The sequence below is a fragment of the Mustela nigripes genome, chromosome 12 (assembly GCF_022355385.1).
Source record: "Mustela nigripes isolate SB6536 chromosome 12, MUSNIG.SB6536, whole genome shotgun sequence".
NCBI classification, from domain to species: Eukaryota; Metazoa; Chordata; class Mammalia; order Carnivora; family Mustelidae; genus Mustela; species Mustela nigripes.
Window position 1 is genome coordinate 147,318,934 of NC_081568.1, and position 23,520 is coordinate 147,342,453.

General features: G+C 43.8%; 1 protein-coding gene across 8 annotated transcripts; it reads right to left on the reverse strand.

The window, feature by feature from the left end:
• Positions 1 to 11: 11 nt before the first annotated feature.
• HNRNPH1 (heterogeneous nuclear ribonucleoprotein H1) lies at positions 12 to 9,934 on the reverse strand. Of its 8 annotated transcripts, none has more exons than XM_059416160.1 (14): positions 9,054 to 9,156; positions 8,442 to 8,570; positions 7,025 to 7,180; positions 6,674 to 6,817; positions 5,022 to 5,160; positions 3,904 to 4,082; positions 3,750 to 3,821; positions 3,560 to 3,693; positions 3,267 to 3,402; positions 2,802 to 2,861; positions 2,651 to 2,710; positions 1,863 to 1,955; positions 1,352 to 1,401; positions 662 to 750 (listed from the first exon to the last, which is right to left on the reverse strand). In XM_059416160.1, exons 2-13 carry the CDS (start codon positions 8,536 to 8,538, stop codon positions 1,352 to 1,354), a joined length of 1,320 nt encoding a protein of 439 aa, XP_059272143.1. In that variant the 5' UTR covers positions 8,539 to 8,570; positions 9,054 to 9,156; the 3' UTR covers positions 662 to 750. The 8 variants fall into 8 exon arrangements, with proteins under 8 accessions (XP_059272139.1, XP_059272140.1, XP_059272138.1 ...); XM_059416159.1 differs by having other exon boundaries at positions 2,621 to 2,710; XM_059416156.1 differs by lacking the exons at positions 1,352 to 1,401; positions 9,054 to 9,156 and adding an exon at positions 9,685 to 9,934 and having other exon boundaries at positions 12 to 750; positions 2,621 to 2,710.
• Between the last annotated feature and the right edge of the window lie 13,586 nt (positions 9,935 to 23,520).

Genomic DNA, 23,520 nt, shown 5'->3' on the forward strand with positions numbered 1-23,520 from the left:
ACAAGACAAAGTGCAGTTTTTAAAAGGAAGATTTATTTGACAAGTTTCACTTAGCGCAATACACCTAAAAGGAAATCACGATACAAGGAAAGGTTTAAATCAAGGCCTCAGAATTTCATACAAACACCAAGACCAAAATCCTAACGTATGGTGTTGCGTCTCAAAGTCCCCCATTAACTTAAAAAAAAAAAAAATTCAACTTACGTGCCTTAGAGGTTATTAAATGAAACTAGAATTAACAAACATGCCAAATGTGTTCACTTTTAATTGTAGACACAGCTCCTATATTGAGTTTTACAAAAAAAGCATGTCTTTCAACATGCATCCCAACAGTGTTCAATGTAATGTAGAAGAGCAACATTTAACATAATTCAACTGCTTTAACCTAAATACACTTGCTGCTTAAGTACATCCTACAATAGAACTAGAGAAAAAGCTGAAAATTGTTTAACAGTTATAGTTTACTCAGCTGTTACATCCTAGATGTGTTCAAAAATACTGAACCTCAAGTCTTTTAAAACAATCCTGATTTCCACTTAGAGTAAGCATCAATCACAAGCTTGTATTGCAAAACTGTTAAACTTTGTTTCTTTTAAAAAAACAGTGACCAAGAGTCAGTGATCAGGATCAGTTACATTCCCCATCCACCACTCATACTGGACATGCTAGACATCCCTCCCATTCCGTTCACGCCCACAGATGCTCGGCTTCCGCTACTGTAGTAGCTGCTGTTCACTGCTCCTTGGCTGCCTGCAGAGAGAGCAATGCGACAAGTCAGCAGAATCATCAGATCATCAGCCAAATAAAATATAGCATTCCAAGAAAAAGTTTAAAAAGTATACGAGTACAAATGGCTGCTGTCCAAGTGGCGAGAAGCATGTTTGGGAAAGGGGACTCCCGACTCCAAACAAGTCTCAATTAACCCCTTTTTTCTGCAGTACCAACTTGCCAGACTCTTGTGCTACCATTTAACTGGATGCTTCAGGATCAACATAGAAAATTAAGTTTAAAGGAAAACTAGTGTTTTTCAAAAATTGCAAAATTACTTCATGTTGTTTTTAAAGCTAAGCAAGGCATTTTTAAAAAAAATTTACCATAAACATTCACAATGTGTCCATCGAATGGCATATATATGAATAGGGAGGACAGGGGCAGTCTCTTGCTTTTCCTACTGATGGTGGGCAGGGAGTGAGACGACAAAAGTTGGGACTAAAGGCAACTCACTGTGCCCAAAATGGCAGCCTCCATGGAGTTAAGTCAGAGCCATTGACTGCTATAGAAATAGTGTTATTACAACATATCAGTATTTGCTATTGGGAATTTAAATTATATTTTTTGAGAAAATATTTACCTATGCAATGTTTGATTGAAAATCACTGGAGTTTTCCTGTAAAACTTGGTCTGCAAAAGGATTTTGTAGGGTAAGACTATAATACCAAAATCACCATTCTTTAGACCAATTGAAAAAAAAATAAAAATAAAAGCAATCCTAGGATAAAACTGACTAGTAAATACGGTCCTAAACCCAACCACCATTCTACTATTTTAAAGTCTCCCTCCATCTAAAATGGATTTAATGCTAATCAAAAGACAGAAAAAAAAAATCAACAGTTTAATTTTTTAATAAATGGAGGCAGATGTTTGCTGGCTCGACATTATTCCAAGTTGCAATGACTAGTTTTAATATATAGAACACTTCCCCCTCCCAATGATTGGTGCTGAAAATTAAGCTATCAAGAACAAAAGTTACATTTGGATGAAAAGCAAACATTAACCCAGTTTCGCCAAAAAGGTGCCTGCATATTCCCCAAACTAAAGAAACCTCCCTAAAACTTATTTCAAGTACATAAAAAAACACTTACCATATCCACTCATGCTGCTCTGGCCACCATAGCCGCCTCCATAACCACCACTCAGCTGCTGACTGGCTGGGCCACCGTAACTGGACTGGTTTGCTGTTAAGTTAAGAGAACATTAGGACCTTGGTTCCATATGTAATGTGGTACCTGATGGTACCGGGCTTGTTAATTCTAAGTCTATGATTTTTCCAGTCTTGACCTGATATCACTACAACCCTCTGCCTCCTTCTGCCTATTGCCTACGACCAAACTACCTTTCTACCCATATGAACTAAACAAACACTTATAAACCAAAAGGCCAACAGTATGCACATCAGCAGGACTAAATCCACAATTCTCTAAGTAGAGGCATTTTGAGAACACCTTAGGATACTGCTTAAATGGATTTAGTGGGGTTTTCCCCCCATAATTTGAAAGGTCATACACAGGCTATCACTGAATACCTAATTATGCCCAATTAACCATGCCCAAAACTTTACTGACCTTGTGCTTTTAACTAAATATTCATTTTAAACTTCTACTTCATACTTAAGACAATTCACTAGTTTCTGCAGTCCCCTCCCCCAAAACTACTTTAAACTAGTTATCTAAACAGTTTTAACTGGAAAAAATTTAAATAAGCCAGACACAAAATTCAAATTGAAACCTCTTTGATTAACTTAATTATGCTAAACTCATTAAAATATAAATTAACTTAACTTACATAATCGACTTATATAGATATAAACGTTTTGGTTTTTAAAAAAACTAACGATATTTACACAAGCCCATGCCTCCCATCATTTGGCTACCATAAGCACCACCGCTTGCTCCTGCTGTAGAATTCAAGAAGAGTTCTACATATCTGTGTTCTGAAATGAGAGAAAAGGCATACAAGGTTAGCTTAAAAAAAGACACTAAAGTGATATTTACACAAACCCATGCCTCCTAGCATTTGGCTACCGTAAGCACCACCGCTTGCTCCTGCTGTAGAATTCAAGAAGAGTTCTACATATCTGTGTTCTGAAATGAGAAAAAAAAAAGTTTGAAAGTGTTTGTTGGTGAAAGAGAAGATAAGCACTTAAAGTTCTCAAACAACATGTGAATTTCAATACTTTTGGTTAAAAAAAAAAAATTCTAGCTGCTTCTCAGCTGATTACACTGGTTTCAAAAACCAGCCTTCTGAAACATTCACCTAAATTGCTTTAAGTTTGCCAATTAAGGATATACTTCAAAGACCAGGTTATCACAAACCCCTTTTCACAATCACACTAATTTCTAAAACCCACATGCTTTTTCAACACACACCAAAAAACTAATCCATTGTTGGAGAATGCATTTTTCTCATATATCCTTACTATTTATCACAAACCTTGGTCACTCAACCATCTGTTAGAGAGACCCCAAGAAACTTAAAACCACACTTACGCATATTTGCTTTGTCTTTTGACATCGCGGCCACAGCATCTTCATGAGTCGCAAACTCAACATCTGCTTCACCAGTTACTCTGCCATCAGGACCAATTTCAATATGTACTCTCACAGGGTTGAGCGGTGAAAAAAACTAAACACAAGGTATTTCAGAGAACGAAGTCAAAGATCTACCATTACAAAAAAGCACAATTTATAACCTACTGTTTCACTTACTTAGATTTAGATTAAGAACCACATTTTTACTGCTATCCTGAACCAGACAACTGGTAAATTTATCCTACACTTACATTGTAAATGTCGTTCTCAGTAGCTCTGTAAGGTAATCCCCTCATGTGTACACAATGTCCTGTTGTGCTCTGGAAAGTAGAGCCACCATCCCCATATCTGTGATCAGACATTCCTGAAAAACAGTAATTGAGGTCTAGATTGACGAGAGTGTAAGCATCCTTCAGTTGAGAAATTCAATTCTTACCTTACCTCTTCCAAATCTATCCGACCCAAATCCATAGCCATCATTATAGCCATTATAATCATCATAGCCTCCATAACCTGAAAGACATTAAGTACAATCAACCAAATGAAAACAGTTACAGGAGAACAGATCTAATGATGCCTGCATGTCCTCACGTACCTCCACCATAAGCACCACGCCTCATCCGTTCAAAGCCAGCTCCCCTGCCAATGCTGTTATACCCTCTGCCAGCTCCAGGTCTGTCATAGGGACCTGGCCGCTGCATGGCCATAAGCTTTCGTGGTGGATCATAGTGAGTTCTAACTTCAGCTCGACTGCTCTTAAAGATTTCGATATACCTAAAGCATTATTCATGAGGGAAGGGGAAGGGGAAGGGAGAGAGAACATTAGTCCATTTCATACAAGTATTTAGTTACACAAGAAAACAATGTAGTCATAGCCATGAAACTGACTAATATTTAAAGCCAGATTTCTTATATTTGCATAGGCAATGACCAGAAATTCACTCAATTGTAAGATTTAACGTAAAATTCATAGAGTAAAACTCACTCCTCAGAGGCAGAGCGCCCAACCTTAGGGGTAGAGAGGAGTACTAGAAATAAATGTCTTAGGAGGGAAAGAATTCCACTCAACTTTCAACATTTCAGGTCTTAAATCCATTGGCCGTATGTATAGCAAGTGGGCTAAAAAGCCAGCCTCCACCAACAGTCTAGCCCACACTACACATTTCCTTTCGCCAATAATACCCCAGGCCTATGCTTTTAGTAGGAATCAGCATAGGTAAGCGCATGCTTCAATGAAAAATAGTCACAAGCAAAGAGAATAAAACCTTTTGTGACAATTTCTTGAAAGCTATGCTTATTAATACATATGCAGAATATTTATACAGCAAGAAAAAGTTTGTTGCATTTCAACTTTAAAAACAAGATCAGAAAGTATCACATTTTCTTATGGTAATATTAATTTACTGGGTGGGTGTTATTATAGCTAAAGCCAGGTTTGCATTAACATTTGTTTAAAGCCATAGTCTCTCAACTCTACTGTTTAGAATTAGGAATCTTGCAATATTGTCAGGGAGGTCAAATTAACTGGGGACAATTTTAAAACCTAAACTTTAATCTCAATGCATTATGGGACTTTACACAGAAAATTTGAAAATTGTGGCAAAATATTAATTGGGACTAGAAAATAGATTTCTTCCTTCTAAGCAGAGAGAATATGGATTTAACTGTTTACCATAAGAAAAGTGACAAATCCAACCAACCATCCATCCCCACCTGTGCCCTATTCTTTCCTTGTGTTTCTTTAGAGCCTTTTCAGCTATTTCCTGTGAAGCAAACTGCACGAAGGCCTCCCCCGTACTCCTCCCCTGGAAGTCCACCGGCAATGTTATCCCATTTGGCACGATTTCCAACCCTTCAACCCAAGGACAAATAACCCCAGTAGGGGGGCAATATTAACATCACAAGCCCAGAAATGATTCTTCTTATAGCTTTAAATAAACCAGAATTTTAACTTTAGGCGAATGGTATGTTTTCAACAAGTACTCTTTACATATGCATTGCAGTAATATGAAGTTCCATTATTACAAAGTATAACTCAATTCTTAACACACCCCATGGCATAGTATGTAAAAACAAAACAAAACAAAAAAAAACAAACAAAAAACACTTGAAACACAGGATGCATTAAGAATTCAACAATTAACACTCTAATCTATGCAAAATAATGTTGAGAATTACACAAGAATTTAATCAAGTTTCAAGCATTAAAATACAACAGTTACTAAACTTAAAACACACTTTTTACCTCATTTTATATTTCAATGTTTTAAGTTAGTGGAACTTCAACTTTTAAAAAAAATTACACATTTAAACATTTTATATACAAATTGAAACATTGCTTTAAGTCATATAATTGACAAACATACAATCTAAACTTTCAACAAACAACTGATCTACACAGCACAATCATGCACTCTTATGCTCTAACAGTAGTTATGATTCACTTCTGGAAATTCCGTCTATGAAAAATCCTTTCCGTGGATACATTCCCAAGCTTACAAAAAGGGCTTAAAGCACTTTCCTAGAAGATATGAAATTATGTTCATATTTAACGTTGACAGATAGCATTCAATTCTCACCAATTTAGACAAAAACAATCAGAACAGACTTGATTTCAAAAATTCTGGCAAAATATTAGGACTTGATACATATCTAAGATTTTATCACATACTACACTGAACCATGAAAGGATTTGTTCTTAATTCCACTTTATCACATTAATATAGTTACTTAAAATAAGATTTAACATTCTGCTAAACATGCAATTTTATCAGCTCTTCAGCATAAAAACATTCAAATACTTTAGGCCCAGAATAATTTCAAAACAATGTATTTCAGATACTTAGACTATATTCAAACTACTCCTACATTAGACTGACTTTTAGTAAGTTCATATAATTCCCTGTCTAAACCAATCCTAAAAGTTTTTTTTCTCCCACAAAGAGAATCAGACCATTAGAGATTTCTGGGCCCATGACCCAATGTGTCTTAAGACACAGGCACTTGCCAGAAGTAACAACCGGATACTAATCTAAGGTTAAGGGATCTTACCTTTACCTTGAAGTACCTTGCTGAACAGCATTGTGAGGAAAGTAGTTAAGCTGTTGAGGACAATCCTCAAAGATCTACTCTGAACTACAAACACTAAATACAAGCAAAGTTAGCATTTTGGAAGTACTTAATTTCCACCTTTAAGATGGGCTTAAATTATTTGAAGGTCTCCAGGAAGAAGAAAACATTTAATTCATCTGCATATACTCATACCTGTTTAAGTACCTAAGCTAATGGACTTTAAGGTCTATTAAATCACATGTTGCCAGAAGCTAGCCAGAACTCACTGCTCAGCATCAAACACAACTACATACCTGAGAAGAACTGAACAATTTCTTCCTTGCTACATCCAAAGGGGAGTCCTCTAAGCCGTACAAAGCCATCATTGGCCGTGTCGGGACTATTTGGACCAGTATGCTTCAACACCCAATCCATTTCAACGTTGTTTGACTTGAATACTGAAAAAGGTGCTTAGAATTAGTCAATTTTGGAAAGTTAGAGAACAAAGTTCAGACTTCCTGGGTCTTTAATCTAGGAAGAGCTGCCATAAACTCCCTTAGCTGACCATTTCCATGCGGTCAAATACCTAAAATTCAGAAGGGGTAAGATAGAGCTCTATGTGTTTAATATTTTATTTACTGTTACTAGGGCAACATAAATCAAACCTTCAACATATCTGTGTCCCATAGTTTCTCTGTCTTTTTTCAGGGCCAATTTGACTTCATCTTCTGATTCAAGTTCAACAAAAGCCTCGCCACTCGGTCTGCCTTCTCTGGTGTAGATGAAACGAATACCTTGAGCCCCATTTTGAATTTTGCAGTCTGGAAAGAAAACAACCGTTAATACAGAATTTAAAACTAAAAAACCACCTCTGGATGATACAGATGAAACGCCTGTTCACTTCCCTGCTACAAAGCAAGCTACCACAAAGCCTAGATTGACTGTAGTACCAACTCCCAGGGCTGCTGTCCAGTACTTAAACCGTATCTTCCCCCAAACGTTCTTATTCCCTGGACACCTTCCCATTGTATTGGATTTTCTTCACGCAATTTCTCATCAAAGTTATCTCCAAGTCCTCTCCATTGAACATCCAAGTCTGAATTTCATTTTATGCCATTTTCTGAGTCTGGTTTCAAGTTTTGGTCTGGGGCACTTGATGGTTTTACCTTACTAGCAGCAACATACAATCTCTCCTGCAAATCTAAATAACAGGGCCCATACTCACCTAAAAGGGGATCAATGTTAGCAAGCTAAAATGCTCCAAGCTGCACAGCTGAAGCCAAACCCAGTCTTGCTCACTGCAAGGTGGCTTCCAGTGTACCTGGTTCTCATTTTACACGTCGTTTTCTGTTACCAACGCTAAATTCAGATTGTAAGTCAATCCTACAAGTGTCCTTCCAAAACCTGTAAGTTTCTACCAAATATAGCTGAATCACTCTAAACTCACACTAACAATGTGGACAAGGACATTTTGGTAAAAATTATTCAGGAAACCTGCATACTGGAAAGAAGCTACGTGGACAAGTGAACTTCCCTGGGCTGCAGTGTCCTCAACTGTAAGCCAGATCAAGAACTAGTGGAGCAAGAACTCTTCACAACTACTCTATCTGGATCAGGAAAATTTTTTGAAATTAGTAACATTTCAAATTAAGTCAAAAGCCCCGCTTCCGGTACATACAGAAACTGGAAAGTTGCTGTACTTTAAGGATTCGCAAAAGATTATTAGCATTATCTGCCCAGTTAACTGGACAATTTTCCCAAGATGGAGAAAAATCCCATTTATCCTTCAGAAAAGACAGCCGTAGGAAGACGGGTGCTTACGGGTAGGCAAAGAGGACAAAAAATCCGCTGGAGAGGCCGCACTCCCCCCACCCCCCACAGGGCTCGGAGGGCGGGCGGGCGGGGCTTTCGCAATTTCCATTGCGTAACAGCGGACGGCCAGGCGCGAGCCACCCAGCGGGAAAGTCTGCCGCCCGCGCCCCGCCAGGGGGCGCCCCGAGCCCGACCCGCCCGCCCCCCGGCCCTACCTCCCGCCCGCCGGCCGGCTCCAGCAGCCAACTCCCGCCTCCGCTTCAAACTCACCGGAGAAAAAACGCTGCACTTCATCTGCCGAGCAAGACCAGGGCAAGCCCCGGACCTTCACCACGAATCCCTCTCCGCCTTCGGTGCCCAACATCATCGTCTCCTAAGGCGTCCTGGCGTCCACACAAACTGCAAGCCGGGGGACGAGCGTCAGACCGGGAAATGGGGCAAAACAGACTGGCCCCCGCCCTCGAGCCGCCCGCCCGCCCGCGGGGCCCGACGAAGACCCGAGCCCGTGCAGACGCCCGAACCCCGGCGATACCAACACTCAACACCCCTCCGGCCAGCGGCCGGGCCCCCGAGGCCACTCTAGACATCAGGGGCCGCTGCCCCAAGCCGAGGGGGCCCTGGCCTAGCGCCAGCGTGGAGGCAAGGAAATGGCGGCGGCCGCTTCCGCTCCGCCTCCTCCGACATCTCACACAATAGAGTCGACGCGGCCTGCAGGCCTCGGCGGCCCCGCCGCTACTCAGCCTGCTCTTCCTGGCTCCAAGCGGCAGCCCGCACCTTGCCAGGGCCCCCCAGGCTCTACAGAGTTCTGGGGGCAGGCAATCCTTGCAAAAATGGCACCCTCGGGGGCCCCTGGCCGGCAAACACAGAGCGACAAACACTTACCTGAACACACGACTTCGGCGTGGCTGAGAAGAAATGGCCAGCAAGCGCCTGCGCAACCTAAATAAGGCCCTTTGAACAAGCTCTGCGCACGCGCAACTAGGTGCCCGCACCGCCCCCTTGAGTCACACAGAGCTGAGACGCATGCGTAATTTCAGGAGCCGGGCCCCTCCAGCCAGCGCACTATTTTGCACATGCGTTTTGGGCTCATTCCCCTCCCACCTCCATAAACCCCGCTGGGCCTTTTTGCGCCTGCGCCAACCCGCGATTATTGAACTTGGAGCCTCCGCGGTTTAGGATTTAGTTTCATGCGCATGCGTCTTCTTTCAAACCGTTCTGTCGCCTTACCCGCCAGAGTGGGGGAGGGGAATGGCGGCAATCAATTCCCCGGGGCGGCCGTATGTAAGGCAGTCCCCAGCTCTGGGTTGTGGTGAGGAGGACGTGTTCCTGCGCTTACCCTAGCCCATTACCCGCGCTCTGGGCGGACCTGAAGAGACAGCCGCTCCCGGCCCTGGCGCCGCCTGTACCCCATTTCTCCGCAGAGCCAGCCCCTGACCACTTGGGCCTCTCCTTGGGGGGGGGGGCCTGTAACACCAGGAGCACGTCCGAGCCGCGTATGCCCCACTCCCCTTACCTGCCACCGTCGGGCCTGGGGCCCGGACCCGCGCGGGGTCCCCGTGCCTCAGTCCTGTACCCCGCTTTTGCCCTAACGAACTCGTACCCCGCGACTCCTGCTGCGGCGCCCCGGGGTAGGCGGGCCCTAAATGCCGCGGGGCGCTGGCACGAGAAGGGGTGGCCGGATGCCGCGTCCCGCTGCGCCTCGTGAGCGCCAGACTCCGCTCGCCGCAGCGGGTTCCCGCTCAGTTCTTCCGAGTCGAACTAGGTACCGCCTGGTCCGTTTCCCGGGCGGAGACACTGGGAGGATGACTCCGGGTCTCCTCGTGTGCGCACGTGACACAAGATGAGTGAGGTTCGCGAGTCCCACCAGCACTGCGGAAAAACGACCGTCCTGTCCTCTCCCGCTCAGGCCTGATGGACACGGGCCCTAAAACAACTCAACAATAAGGTAGCGTGGGACAGTTCTCGAGGGCCTCTCTGAATGCCGCCATGGAAACTTCCAGGCGCCGCGTGTCCCTGCCGAAGTGCAACGGTCTGGAGTCCGAAAACAGTTATGATGTCGGGGGAATAAAAAGGGATGGTGATCTAAGATAGGATCCCAGAGGTAGGGAAGGGCCCGATCTTGAAAAGCTCTTCACCGGCTATTTAGGTCTGGGCAAGGGTGTTAACTCCCAAATGCAAAGGAGCACTAGGAGCTATTTGTAAAGGAACAGGCAGGGTTAATCATGCTAGAAGAAATCACCATGATGTGGGACTCCCGAATCCCAAGCAGACTGAGAGTCCAGCACGGATCTCTGCGTGATTCAAAAGTAAGGACAACACTTTTTGCTCCTGGCTGGTCTCTCCAAGATATCACAAAGACACCTCCCAGAAGTTTGTTGTTCTTCTAAATTTTTGTTTTAATTGAGGTATAATTAACATCCGGAGGTATCTTCTTAATACGTCATAGCTGTTGAGAGTTCTGGTCTTAACTAAATGACAAGGAATACCTGACCCCCTTGGTAATGCATGAGAAAATCATGTTTGACCTTTTAACAATATGGCCACACTCCTAAGATGGTATTTATCCTATTTTTTAATATAGTTTCGTGGGATTTTCTTCCATATAATGAGAATGGGGGCACCTGGCTGGCTTGGTTGGTGGAGCATGTGAGTCTTGATCTTGGGCTTGTGGGTTTGAGCCCCACATTGAGTTTAGAGATTACTTTAAAAACAAAAATCCTTGGGGTTCCTGGGTGGCTCAGGTCATGATCTCAGGGTCCTGGGATTGAGCCTTGCATCCGGCTCTTTCCTCAGCAGGCAGCCTGCGTCCTCCCTTGCTCTCTGCCTGCCTCTCTGCCTACTTGTGATCTCTGTCTGTCAAATAAATAATCTTTTTTATTTTTTTTAAAGATTTTATTTATTTATTTGACAGAGAGATAGAGTACAAGCAAGCAGAGAAGCAGGCAGAGAGAGAGGAGGGGAAGCAGGCTCCCCGATGAGCAGAGAGCCCGATGTGGGGCTCGATCCCAGGATCCTGGGATCATGACCTGAGCCGAAGGCAGAGGCTTTAACCCACTGAGCCACCCAGGTGCCCCTAATCTTTTTTTAAAAATGTAATTCTATGATTATCATAGAAAGGCTAGATCAAAGAAAAAGGCAAGATCATTTCTTAGGATAAATTCGCAGATGTAAATTACTCAACAAAAAGGAACTAAGTCTTTTTGAAGGCCACTAACAAAGGTTACAGCACTTCACAACCCTCTCTGTGGTGTGTGAGGGTTCCATATCCCTTCTTTTACTGGTACTAAAATTTTCCTTTCCACTAATCTTTGCTAATGTGTTAAGCTACATCTCTAATTGGCATCTGCTTGAGTCCTAGCGAGGTAGAATAAATGTTAAACATTTATAGCCAACTCTCTGGTATATAGACTATCAGTTTGACTTCTTTTTTTTTTTAAGATTATTTATTTATTTGACAGATAGAGATCACAAGTAGGCAGAGAGGCAGGCAAGGGGGTGGGGAGCAGGCTCCCCGCTGAGCAGAAAGCCCTATGCAGGGCTTGGATCCCAGGACCCTGGGATCATGAACTGAGCGGAAGGCAGGCTTTAACCTACTGAGCCACCCAGGCACCCCTCAGTTTGACTTCTTTAGTGATCTTTTGGATTTTATTAAGTCTATCAGCCCTCAGCCACAGCTACCCCAAATATTTTTCTGTTTGCTTCAGAAAAACAATAAAACCTGTTTTTCTTCTACCTTCTACCTATTTTAATTATTTTTTTCAGACTACTTATTCTAGAGATAAGGCATGAGTAAGAGGGGCAGAGAGAGTGGGAAAAGGAATCTCAAGCAGACTCTGATGAGCAGAGCTGACTTGGGTCTCAATCTTATTTTTTTTTTAAAGATTTTATTTATTTATCAGAGAGAGAGGGGGAGAGAGCGAGCACAAACAGACAGAATGGCAGGCAGAGGGAGAAGCAGGCTCCCTGCTGAGCAAGGAGCCCAATGTGGGACTCGATCCCAGGACACTGTGATCATGACCTGAGCCGAAGGCAGCTGCTTAACCAACTGAGCCACCCAGGCGTCCCGGGTCTCAATCTTATGATCCTGACTGAGATCATGACCTGAGCTGAAACCATGAGTCGGACAATTAACCAACCTCACCACCCAGGAGCCCCTGTTTTAATATTTAGAAACAAGGACGTTTTTAATTTTGATGAAGTCAAAGCCATGGATACTTTTTTTTACCTTTTCTATTTTACTTTCTTTTATCTTTTTTCTTTAAATGTGACAGATATGTAATCTTTTATTTAAAGATTTTATTTATTATTCATTTGGGGGGACATAGAAAGAGAGAGAGAGAATCCCAAGCGGACTCTGCACTGAGCTAGGAGCCCAGCACAAGGCTCAATCCCACAACCCTGAGATCTTGACCTGAGCTGAAATCAAGAGTTGGACACATAACCTGCTGAGCCACCCAGGTGCACTGACATTTAGTTAATCTTTATTGACCTTAACAAGGAACAAAATGTGTCGAAGTTCGTGATGAAAGCACTCTTTCTCTCCTTTCCCCCCCTCCAAGTACTCTCTTTGATCTTTAAGCTTAGAAAGCCATTTCCTATGCAGAGATAAAGGATGTATTTATTCGTCACCTATCTCTTTCATCAATTTTAAAATAACATTTCTTCACAGTTTATCCTCTCTAAAATAGGGATGTGTCTTAAAAACCAGTGGCATGTTTGAATTGGCAGCATTTACCTAAAATAATGCCTTAAAATTGGTGACATTTTAGTTTTGATGGAAACTGGTATATTCCACTTTTTAATTTTTATGATGACACATTGTGGGCCATTAAAATTATGTTTTAGGGGTGTCTGGGTGGCTCAGCCGGTTAAGCCCTACCTTCCGCTCAGGTCATGATCCCTGGGTGGCGATCCCAGTGTCCTGGGATTGAGTCTCAAGTTGGGGTTCCTGCTCAGCAAGGAGCCTGCTTCTCCCTCTCCTCCTTCTGCCCCCCTTGATTGTGTACTCCCTCTCTCTCTCAAATAATACAGTCTTTTTAAAAAATTATGTATTTATAGATTTTTTTGCTATTGTAAAGTGATGTTTGTGATATAACTATGTGGGAAAAAGAGAAAACAATATTAACAAGTAGTATATAGACCATGTACAACTATCCTAATGTTACAATAAAACACCGTGACCACAGAAATACGAATAGAATGACAATCCAAAACCTTTTGCCACTGACTTTCAAAATAATCAATGTTAAAAAGAGTAATAAAGAGCTGGAAAGAATGCACCCAGGTGACATATACATACTTCGTCACCCAGGGGCCCACATGCATTGCATCACGGTTGGAATGTAAATCGGTACAGTCTTTCTGGAGGGCTATCGGCAATATATTATATATTCAAAATCTTAAAAATATACATCCCTTTTGGGGCACTTGGGTGGCTCAGTGGGTTAAGCCTCTGCCTTCAGTTGAGGTCATGATCTCAGGGTCCTGGGATCGAGCCCACATCAGGCTCCCTGCTCAGCAGAGGACCTGCTTCCCTCTCCCCCTCTGTCCGCCTCTTTGCCTACTTGTGTTCTCTCTCTCTCTCTCTGTGTGTCAAATAAATAAAATCTTTTTTAAATATATATGTATATATATATGTCCCTTTTGAGGGACACATGGCTGGCTCAGTCAGTAGAGCATGGGACCCTTGATCTTGGCGTGGTGAGTTTGAGCCCAGTGTTGGGCCTAGAGCTTGCTTTACTTTTTTTTTTTTTTTTTTAAGATTTTATTTATCTGTCAGCACGATCACACAAGCAGGGTGAGCAGGGGGCAGAGGGAGAAAGACACTCCCCTCGCTGCAAGGAGCCCAATGCAGGACTCGATCCCAGGACCCTAGAATCATGACCTGAGAGAAAGGCAGATGCTCAACAAAATGAGCCACCCAGGCACCCCCAAAGAGCTTCCTTAAAAAAAAAAAAAAAAATTACAAGAATGTTCATTGTAGCATGAAATAGGGAAATCTTAGGAAACAATTTAAATCGCTATTGTAGGGAATAAACTGTGGTACAGCTTTACTATGCATTCTCGCTTGGGGTGATGTTTCCTCTGCAGGGGGCAAAAACTGGTTCTGGAGTTTGGGGGGGGTGCTAATAACATTTGTACTATTACAATGGTTTATGGCCACCTAGAAAGAGATCTATGCTGTTAACATTTCATATGGGGAAGCATTAGGGGAAAAAACTGTCCAAAAAGTCTCCCTTGGGTAGCAACCATGAAAAAAAATTTTTTTTCAGAAAAACTGATCTGTATAATGGAATACTCCATAGTTATTAAAAATGGTGGGGGTGCTGGGTGGTTCAGTTGGTTAAGCCTCCAAATGTGACTGTTGATTTCTGCTCAGGTCATGCTCTCGGGTCATGATCTTTTGGTTGTGGGATCTAGCACCACCCCACGCTGCCAAATCCGCTGGGTGCTCAGCGGGAAGTCGGCTTGAGGTTCTCTCTCTCCCTCTGCCTCTCCCCGCTGTTTTTCTGGAATATGCATAATCACACACGTATAAATCCGAAACACTCACAGGGTCTTTAGATGGCGCGGGCCTGGGTGAATGGCCCTGTTTTGTTTTCTTTCTCGGTATTTCCCACCGTTTTAATGCTCAACACCTGTTACTTGTGGCTAGAGCACTTCACAGTCCTCTGCGTGGTAAGACAGAACGTCGGGGCAGGAGCTTCTCCCTGTCCTCGCAGCAGCTCAGCACCAGCAGCTTCCCCAACGGGCCCGGGGGCGGGCACACCGTTTCGGAGATGGAGACTGAACCCCGCAGCGGCCCAGTGGTTGGAGCCCGGAACTCGGCGCCCAAGCGCATCCCGCCCCCACGCCTCGTGGCGCTGCCCTTGCAGCCGCCGGGTCACGGTTTGTTAAGCGAGACCGCTCCTCCCACGCCTGGTGCGGACTCGGAAACCACTCCGCCCGCTCTGAATTGGGGTATCTGGTGCGGCAGAAACAAAGGCGGAGGCGGAGCGTCCCCGGGGAGGGTGCTGGCTCTCCGGGAGGAGCTGGGTGCCCCGCAGGCCGCCACCAGGAAAAGGAGATCCTAACACGCCCCCTCCGGTGCTCTTAGCACATCTCACGTTATGCTGAAGGCGACCACGTGCACTTTGAACTCTATCCCTCTTGACCGTGGTCTCCAGGGCTTTCACCCAGGCACCCACTACGGTTGCATCCTGAAGCCTGATGCAGAACACCTGATGGCTAACGCCACTCCTTACATTGAAGGATGTTTTACAATGGGGGCACCTGGGTGACTGTGGGTTGAGCTTCCCAGCTGGGTTCCCGCCCAGGTCACGATCTCAGGGTGTGAGATCCAGCCCTGTGAAGGCTCCACCAGGAGCCTGTCTGTCCCTCTCCCTCCAAAAATGTAAATAAAATCTTTAGGGGGGAAAAAATGTTAGGGGACCCTGGGTGGCTCAGTGGGTTAAAGCCCTTGCCTTCAGCTCAGGTCATGATCTCAGGGTCTTGGGATCTAGCCCCACATGGTGGGGGTGGGGGGTTCTCTGCTCAGCAGGGAGCCTGCTTCCTCCTCTCTCTCTGCTGCCTCTCTGCCTATCTGTGATCTCTCTGTGTCAAATAAAATCTTTTAAAAACGTTTTTTTAAATGTGGTAAAATATACATCACAAAAAAGTGACCATGTTAACCACTTTTAAGCATAGGATTGGGTGGAATTAAACGCATTCACGGTGTGGTGCGCTGTCACCACCGTCCATCTCCAGACAGTCTTCATCTTCTCAAGCCAAAAGGCTACCCTTTAAGCACTAACTCCCCATTCTCCCTCTCCGTCCCCGGTGACCTTTATTCTACCTGGTACTGGATGTAAGTGGATGGTAGGACATTTGCCCTTGGTTTGTGGTTCATTTCACCCCATGCAATGTTTTCAAGGTCGACCCTCCTGGTAGCATACGTAAGTTTCCATTCTTTTTCAAACTGAAAAATATTGTTATGTGTATATACTACAATTTGTTTATTCATTCATCCACTAGTGGACACTGGAGTTGGGTTCCAGCTTTTCAGCTATTGTGAATAATGCTGCTTTGAACCTTGGGGTACAGATACCTGTGAGATTCTCAGCTTTTCTTTCTTTCAGCCATCTACCTATGAGCGGGAATTGCTAGATCATATGTAATTCTATGTTTTCCTTTTCGAAGAACCACTGTTCTTTTTCTTTCGCTAGATCCTGAGTCACTTCAACAACGCACACAGCTCCCAGTTTGCCCACAGCCTCAGCAACACTCGTTCTTTTCTGGCTTTTGTGTTTGTTTCTGTATTTTTAGAGTAGCTGTCCAAAAGAGATCTCACGGTGGTTTCCATTTGCATTTCCCTAAGGAATAGTGGTGATGAGCATCTTTTCATGTGCTTAGTGGCCATGCCTCTGTTTCCTTTGGAGAAATGTCTATTTGAGTTCCTTGACCACTTTTAATTTGATTGTTTGTTGGTGCTGTTTGTCAATAAGTTTTAGGGGTTCTTTATGTATTGTGGATATTAATTCCTTATCAGATTTGCAAATATTTTCTCTTTCTGTGGATGATCTCTTACATTTTTTTAGAGAGATTTTATTTATTTGAGAGAAAGAGAGAGAGTGAACTTGAGGACAGGTAAGGGTAGAGAGAGAAGCAGACTCCCTGCTGAGCAGGGAGCTGGGAACTCCATCCCAGGACGCCAGGATCATGACCTGAACTGAAGGCAGCCACTTAACCGACTGAGCCACTCCAGGCGCCCCTGTCCCTGACACTTTTGAATCTTTGTAAATTCATTCTCTTTTCAGAAAGTTCTTTGACCATTGCCCACTGGCTTCTCACATATACATTCATTTCACACACTCATTCACCCAAAAAATGTTCCAGTGCATTCCATACACCATGCTCTGGGCTGAACACTGGAGGCATAATCCCAGGAGAAAAGATCCCTACCCCCAGAGGAGCTCACAGTTGAGTGGGGTAGGTGAACAAAACAAGAAACAATTCTGCATTTCACTCCATGACAATAACGTAATTTGGGGTTGGGGAAAGTGGCTGAGAAACTGGTGAGAGGGCCTGCTTCAGGGCAGAGTGATCTGGCAGAGGCAACCCAGCTTTGAGGCTGGGAGGCCTAAGGCCAGATATGGTTCAAGGCTCATACTGCACAGCAATCCAAAGAAAAGTCCAAAGACTTTTCTTGCTGTGGGGCTGCCAATAGATAAAGGACTCCTCCTTCCTCCCCCACCCAGCTTTCACCACATCCTGCCTTCCACCCACAGACAGGCACCCTCTGACCCAGTCTCTGTCATCCCTCTGTCATCTGATGAGGGCAGTTGATCTCCTGGGCTATCCCCTTGTCCTTTGCCTGGTCACTTTCAACACAGAGTGATTTTCTTTTTCCCTACTGAGATATAATTCACATACTATACAATTTTTTGGTGTAGTCACAGACTTCTGCCCCCATCACCACCTTCTTAGTTTAGAACATTGTCCTTGCCCACAAAAAGGAACCCCTTGCCCATTATCAGTCCAGAGTGATCTTTCAAAAACTGCAAATAAGATGACAAAACTACCCTGCTTTGAATTCTTTGGGGGCTCTCACTGCAGTTTAAGGTAAGTCATTTCTTTGTCATCATGGGACTCCTGTGTACCTCCCATCTTCTCAGGATCTCTTCACCCACTTCCCAGCAGCACTGACCTCCTTTCTGCTCTTTTCCATCACAGGCCTTTGCAAATGGGGATTCCTCTGCCCAGAGCATTCTTCCCCAGATGCCATCAGCAGCAGCTCCTCCTTTAGGTGTCTTGCCATCAAATTCCTCTCTTTGAATCAGTCATACCTTTTCTATACCCTGTGATCATCTTGTTCATTTATGTGATGACTTTTTCTTGGCTGCTCCCCACACCAGAATGTTGGTTGCCTTGCTAGCACGGGGACAGAGTGCCTGGCATGTAATAGGCATCAACAAATGAGTGTTGGACGAGAGAAGGATTAAGGAGAAGAGGGAGAAGGACGTGTGAAGACCAGTGCCCGGGAGTGGATGAAGGTGCCATTCGCTGAGATGGGGAGGGCTGGAGGCAGGCAGAAAAGAGGGGGTGTATCAGTAACTCCATTTTGAACACGCTCAATTCGAGATCCTCCAAGATAGCCAAGTGGAAATGTCATAGGAGCAGCTGGAGTTTTATGAGTTTAAAGCCAACAAGAGTCGTCGAGGCTGGATATAAAAATCTGGATGTCACTGGATGTAGACAGTATTTAAAACCTTAGGGATGAATAAAGGTGCTTACCCTTGAGAATGGTATTCCATTCCAACATCAGGCATCACACGAGCTCAAGATTGGGAGGTTGCGGGCGCCTGGGTGGCTCAGTGGGTTAAGCCGCTGCCTTCGGCTCAGGTCATGATCTCAGGGTCCTGGGATCGAGTCCCACATCGGGCTCTCTGCTCAGCAGGGAGCCTGCTTCCTCCTCTCTCTCTGTCTGCCTACTCGCGATCTCTCTCTGTCAAATAAATAAACAAAATCTTTTAAAAAAAAAAAAAAAAGATTGGGAGGTTGCGTCAATGAAAGAAAAGGAAGAAAGAAAAAGGAGGGAAGGAAGGGAGGAAAAAAGGAAGGAGGGAAAGGAAAGGAAGACAGCAAAGGAGGCTGAAAATGAGTGGCTAGAGAGATGGGGAAAGCCTGGGAAGTACAGGGTTCTGGGTGGAAAAGTGCAGCCCACAGCATCGAATTCTAGCGAGAAGACTCAGATGACAGAGAAACAGAGACCCTGGAATCTGGCAACACGGAAGTCACTGATGCCTTTAGCAAGAGCAGGTTAGGTTGAGCAGAAGGGGTAGAAAGCAGAGCAGGGTGCACAGGAGAGTAAGGGAGGGCACCTGCAACACCCACATACTCTTCTTCTAACACAAGAGCCACTAGTTTGTGGTAATTTTACTGCTTGTGGTTATAGCAGTAACAGGAAAACAATACAGGAAGGTATTCCAGGAAATAAAGAGGGTAATTCATTTTCTTGCAAATCAAGGAGAAAAATCTTGTGTCACCCAGGTGCCCCAGAACCCAAAATTATAAAACAAATTAAATGATATATCCAATTTGTTTCTGCTGAAATTTGGACAAGACAGGGGTTCCCCCTTCTCTTTAAGATTGTGTTGGGGAGGGGCACCTGGGTGGTTCAGTGGGTTAAAGCCTCTGCCTTCGGCTCAGGTCATGATCCCAGGGTCCTGGGATCAAGCCCCACATCAAGCTCTCTGCTCAGTGGGGAGCCTGCTTTTTCCTCTCTCTCTCTGCCTCCCTCTCTGTCTACTTGTGATCTCTGTCTATCAAATAAATAAATAAAATCTTAAAAAAAAAAAAAGATTGTGTTGGGGGGCGCCTGGGTGGCTCAGTCATTAAGCGTCTGCTCTCAGCTCAGGTCATGATCCCAGCGTCCTGGGATAGAGCCCTGCATCAAACTCCCTACTCAGTGGGGAGTCTCCCTCTCCCCCTCCGCCTCCCCCTGCTTATGTGCAAGCACTCTCTCTTTCTCTCTCTGTCAAATAAATAAATAACCTAAATTTAAAATCTAAAAATCTGAAATCTAAAATAAATTTAAAATGCATAAATAAAAATCTTCAAAATAACACAAAACACCAAAATACTTCTCTGATGCCTTTGAAAATTTTATAACAAATATTTAAATAAAAAAACAATATATTAGAAGAAAAAAAAGAGTAATATTTATATAACTTTGGAGTGGAAAAAAACCTGCTAAGTCTGGAAACCAGAAAGCCAAAGGGAAAGATACATTTGACTGCACACAAATTTTATTTTATTTTATTTTCATTTTTTTAAAGATTTTTATTTATTTATTTGACAGATCACAAGTAGGCAGAGAGAGAGGGAAGCAGGCTCCCCACCGAGCAGAGAGCCCGACGTGGGGCTCAATCCCAGAACCCTGGGATCATGACCTGAGCTGAACGCAGAGGCATTAACCCTGAGCCACCCAGGCGCCCCACGATTTTATTTATTTATCTGACAGAGACACAGCGAGAAAGGGAAATGCCGAGCAGGGAGCCCAATGCAGGACTCAATCCCGGGACCCCAGGATCATGACCTGAGCTGAAGGCAGACGCTTAAGGACTGAGCCACCCAGGTGCCCCTCTGCACAAATTTTAAAGTTTCCTAGAAAAAGTCTAAAATATATATATAAAGCAAATGATAACCTGAGAAAATAGTTACAAAATATGTGAAAGACAAAGAGTCAACCTTAATATGTAACCGAGGCCTGAAACCATAAAATTCCTACAAGAAAACATAGGCGATCATATCTTTGACATCGGCCAGAGAAATATTTTTTGAGATATGTCTCCTCAGGCAAGGAAAACAAAAGCAAACAAAATGAAATGACTGGAACTATACCCAAACAAAAAGCTTTTGCAGGGGGTTGTCTGGCTGGCTCAGTTGGTGGTACTCTTCTTCTTGGGGCTGTGAGATCAAGCACCACGTTGGGTGTAGAGTTTTCTCAAAAATAAATAAATAAAGGGCGCCTGAGTGGCTCAGTGGGTTAAGCTGCTGCCTTCGGCTCAGGTCATGATCTCAGGGTCCTGGGATCGAGTCCCGCATCGGGATCTCTGCTCAGCGGGGAGCCTGCTTCCTCCTCTCTCTCTCTGCCTGCCTCTCTGCCTACCTGTGATCTCTCTCTGTCAAATAAATAAATAAGAAATCTTAATAAATAAATAAATAAATAAAATCTGGGGGCCCTGGGTGGCTCAGTCGTTAAGCATCTGCCTTAGGCTCAGGTCATGATCTCAGGGTCCTGGGATCGAACCCCGCACCAGGCTCTCTCTGCTCAGCACGAAGCCTGCTTCTCCCTCTCCCACTCCCCCTGCTTGTGTTCTCTCTCTGGCTGTCTCTCTCTCTGTCAGATAAATAAATAAATAAACCTTTTTTAAAAAAAATAAGTAAAATCTTAAAAGAAATAAATAAAGGAAAATCTTAAAAAAAAAAAAGAAAAAAGAAAAAAAGCTTCTGCACAAGAAGAGAAACCATCAACAAAATACCAGTGTGTAATCTACTCAATGAAAGAAGATATTCGCAAATGATATAACCACTAAAGGGTTAATAGCCAAAATTTACAAAGAACCTATACAACCCAACACCAGCAATAATAATAATAATCATCATCATCCCATTAAAAGATGGGCAGTGGACTTGAATAGACATTTTTCCAAAGAGGACATATAAATGGGCAACAGACACATGAGAAGAACTTAGCATCGCTTATCATCTGGGAAATGCAAATCTTAACCACAGCGAGCTATCGTCTCACACCCGTCAGAATAAGAAGACAAGAAATAAGTGCTGGTGAGGAGGTAGAGGAAAAGGAACCCTCATGTACTGTTGGGGAGAATGCAAACTGGTGTAGCCACTATGGAAAACAGTATGGAGTTTCCTCAAAAAGTTAAAAATAGAAGTGCCATATGACCCAGTAATTCCACTACTTGGTATTATCCCAAAGAAAACAAAAATACCAGTTCAGTAAGATATGTGCGCCTTTATGTTTTTTTGCAGCTTTGCTTGTCATAGCTAAGATATGGAAGCAACCCAATCACCAATAGATAAATGGATAGAGAAGAGTGATTGATCTACCTATCTATCTAATGGAATATCACTCAGCCACACGAAATGATGAAATCTTGCTATTTGTGACAACATGGATGGACCTAAAGGGTACAATGCTAAGTGAAATAAACCAGAGAGAGAAAGACAAACACCATATGATTTCACTCATATGCAGAATTGAAGAAACAAATGAACAAAGAAAAACAAAAGAGATGAACAATAAAGATTCTTTTTTTAAAATTTATCTGAGAGAGTGAGAGAGAGCACAAGCAAGGAGGAGGGTCAGAGAGAGAGGGAGAAGCAGGCTTCCTGCTGAGCAGGGAGCCTGAAGTGGGGCTCCATCCCAGGACTCTGGGATCATGACCTGAGCTGAAACCAGACACTTAACAAATCAGCCACCCAGGCACCCAGATTCTTTTTTTTTTTTTTAAGATTTTATTTATTTGAGAGAGAGAGAAAGAGAGAGCATGAGAGGGTGGAAGGTCAGAGGGAGAAGCAGACTCCCCATGGAGTTGGGAGCCCGATGCAGGACTCAATCCCGGGACTTTGGAATCATGACCTGAGCAGAAGGCAGTCACTCAACCAATTGAGCCACCCTGGCACCCCAGCACCCAGATTCTTAAATACAGAGAACAATATGGTGGTTTCCAGAGGGCAGGTAGGTGGAGGATAGGAGAAATTAGATAAAGATTAAGAGCATACTTATCATGATGAGCTCTAATATATAGAATTATTGAATCATTAAAAAAAAAAAGAAATGTGGGGCGACTGGGTGGCTCAGTCAGTTACACGTCTGACTCTTGGTCTCAGCTCAAGTCTTGATCTCAGGGTTATCAGCTCAAGCCCCATATCGGGCTGCGTGCTGGGCATGGAGCTTACTTAAAAAAAAAAAATTGTGAAAGACAAAGAGTTAAAAGCCCTAATATGCAATTTTTAACAGACAAGCAAGAAAAACAAGACACATAAATGGCCCGAAGTTCTCACAAGTAGCCAGAGAAATTCGAATTAAAGTAGCAAAAGGGTTGGCCAAAATTAAAGAGCAGTTCATATCCAAAATCCCTGATCTTCAACCACAACTTCACAGAGTCTTGAAAACCAGAAAGATGTTTGAATTTGCTAAGTCTGAGGCCAATTCATTCAGCAGCAGGACTTTAACCTGAACTAATTCAAGGATATTTGAAGTCTTTTTTTTCTTTTTAAGATCTTATTTATTTATCTGATAGAGCTAGAGAGCACAAGTATGGGGGAACAGTAGACGGAGAGGGAGAAGCAGGTTCTCCACTGAGCTGGGAGCCCAATGCGGGACTCCATCCCAGGACCCTGAGATCATGACCCAAGCCATAGGCAGATGCTTAACCAACTGAGCCACCCAGGCGTCCTGAGGCTATTTGCAGTCTTGACTCATTTTTTTTTTTAAGATTTTATTTATTTATTTGACAGAGAGAGATCACAAGTAGAGGGAGAGGCAGGCAGAGAGAGAGAGAGAGAGAGAGAGAGAGAGAGAGAGAAGCAGGCTCCCTGCTGAGCAGAGAGCCTGATGCGGGACTCGATCCCAGGACCCTGAGATCATGACCTGAGCCAAAGGCAGCAGCTTAACCCACTGAGCCATCCAGGCGCCCCAGTCTTGACTCATCTTGTTTGGTGAGAATATTTTTTATATTCTGCTGCAGAAGCATTAACAAAAGCATCTGATTAGGATGGGCTGCCTCAGAGCCTGCTTGGCAGGGAGGGGAGGGGGTGTCATATAATTTCCTAAAGTCGGAAA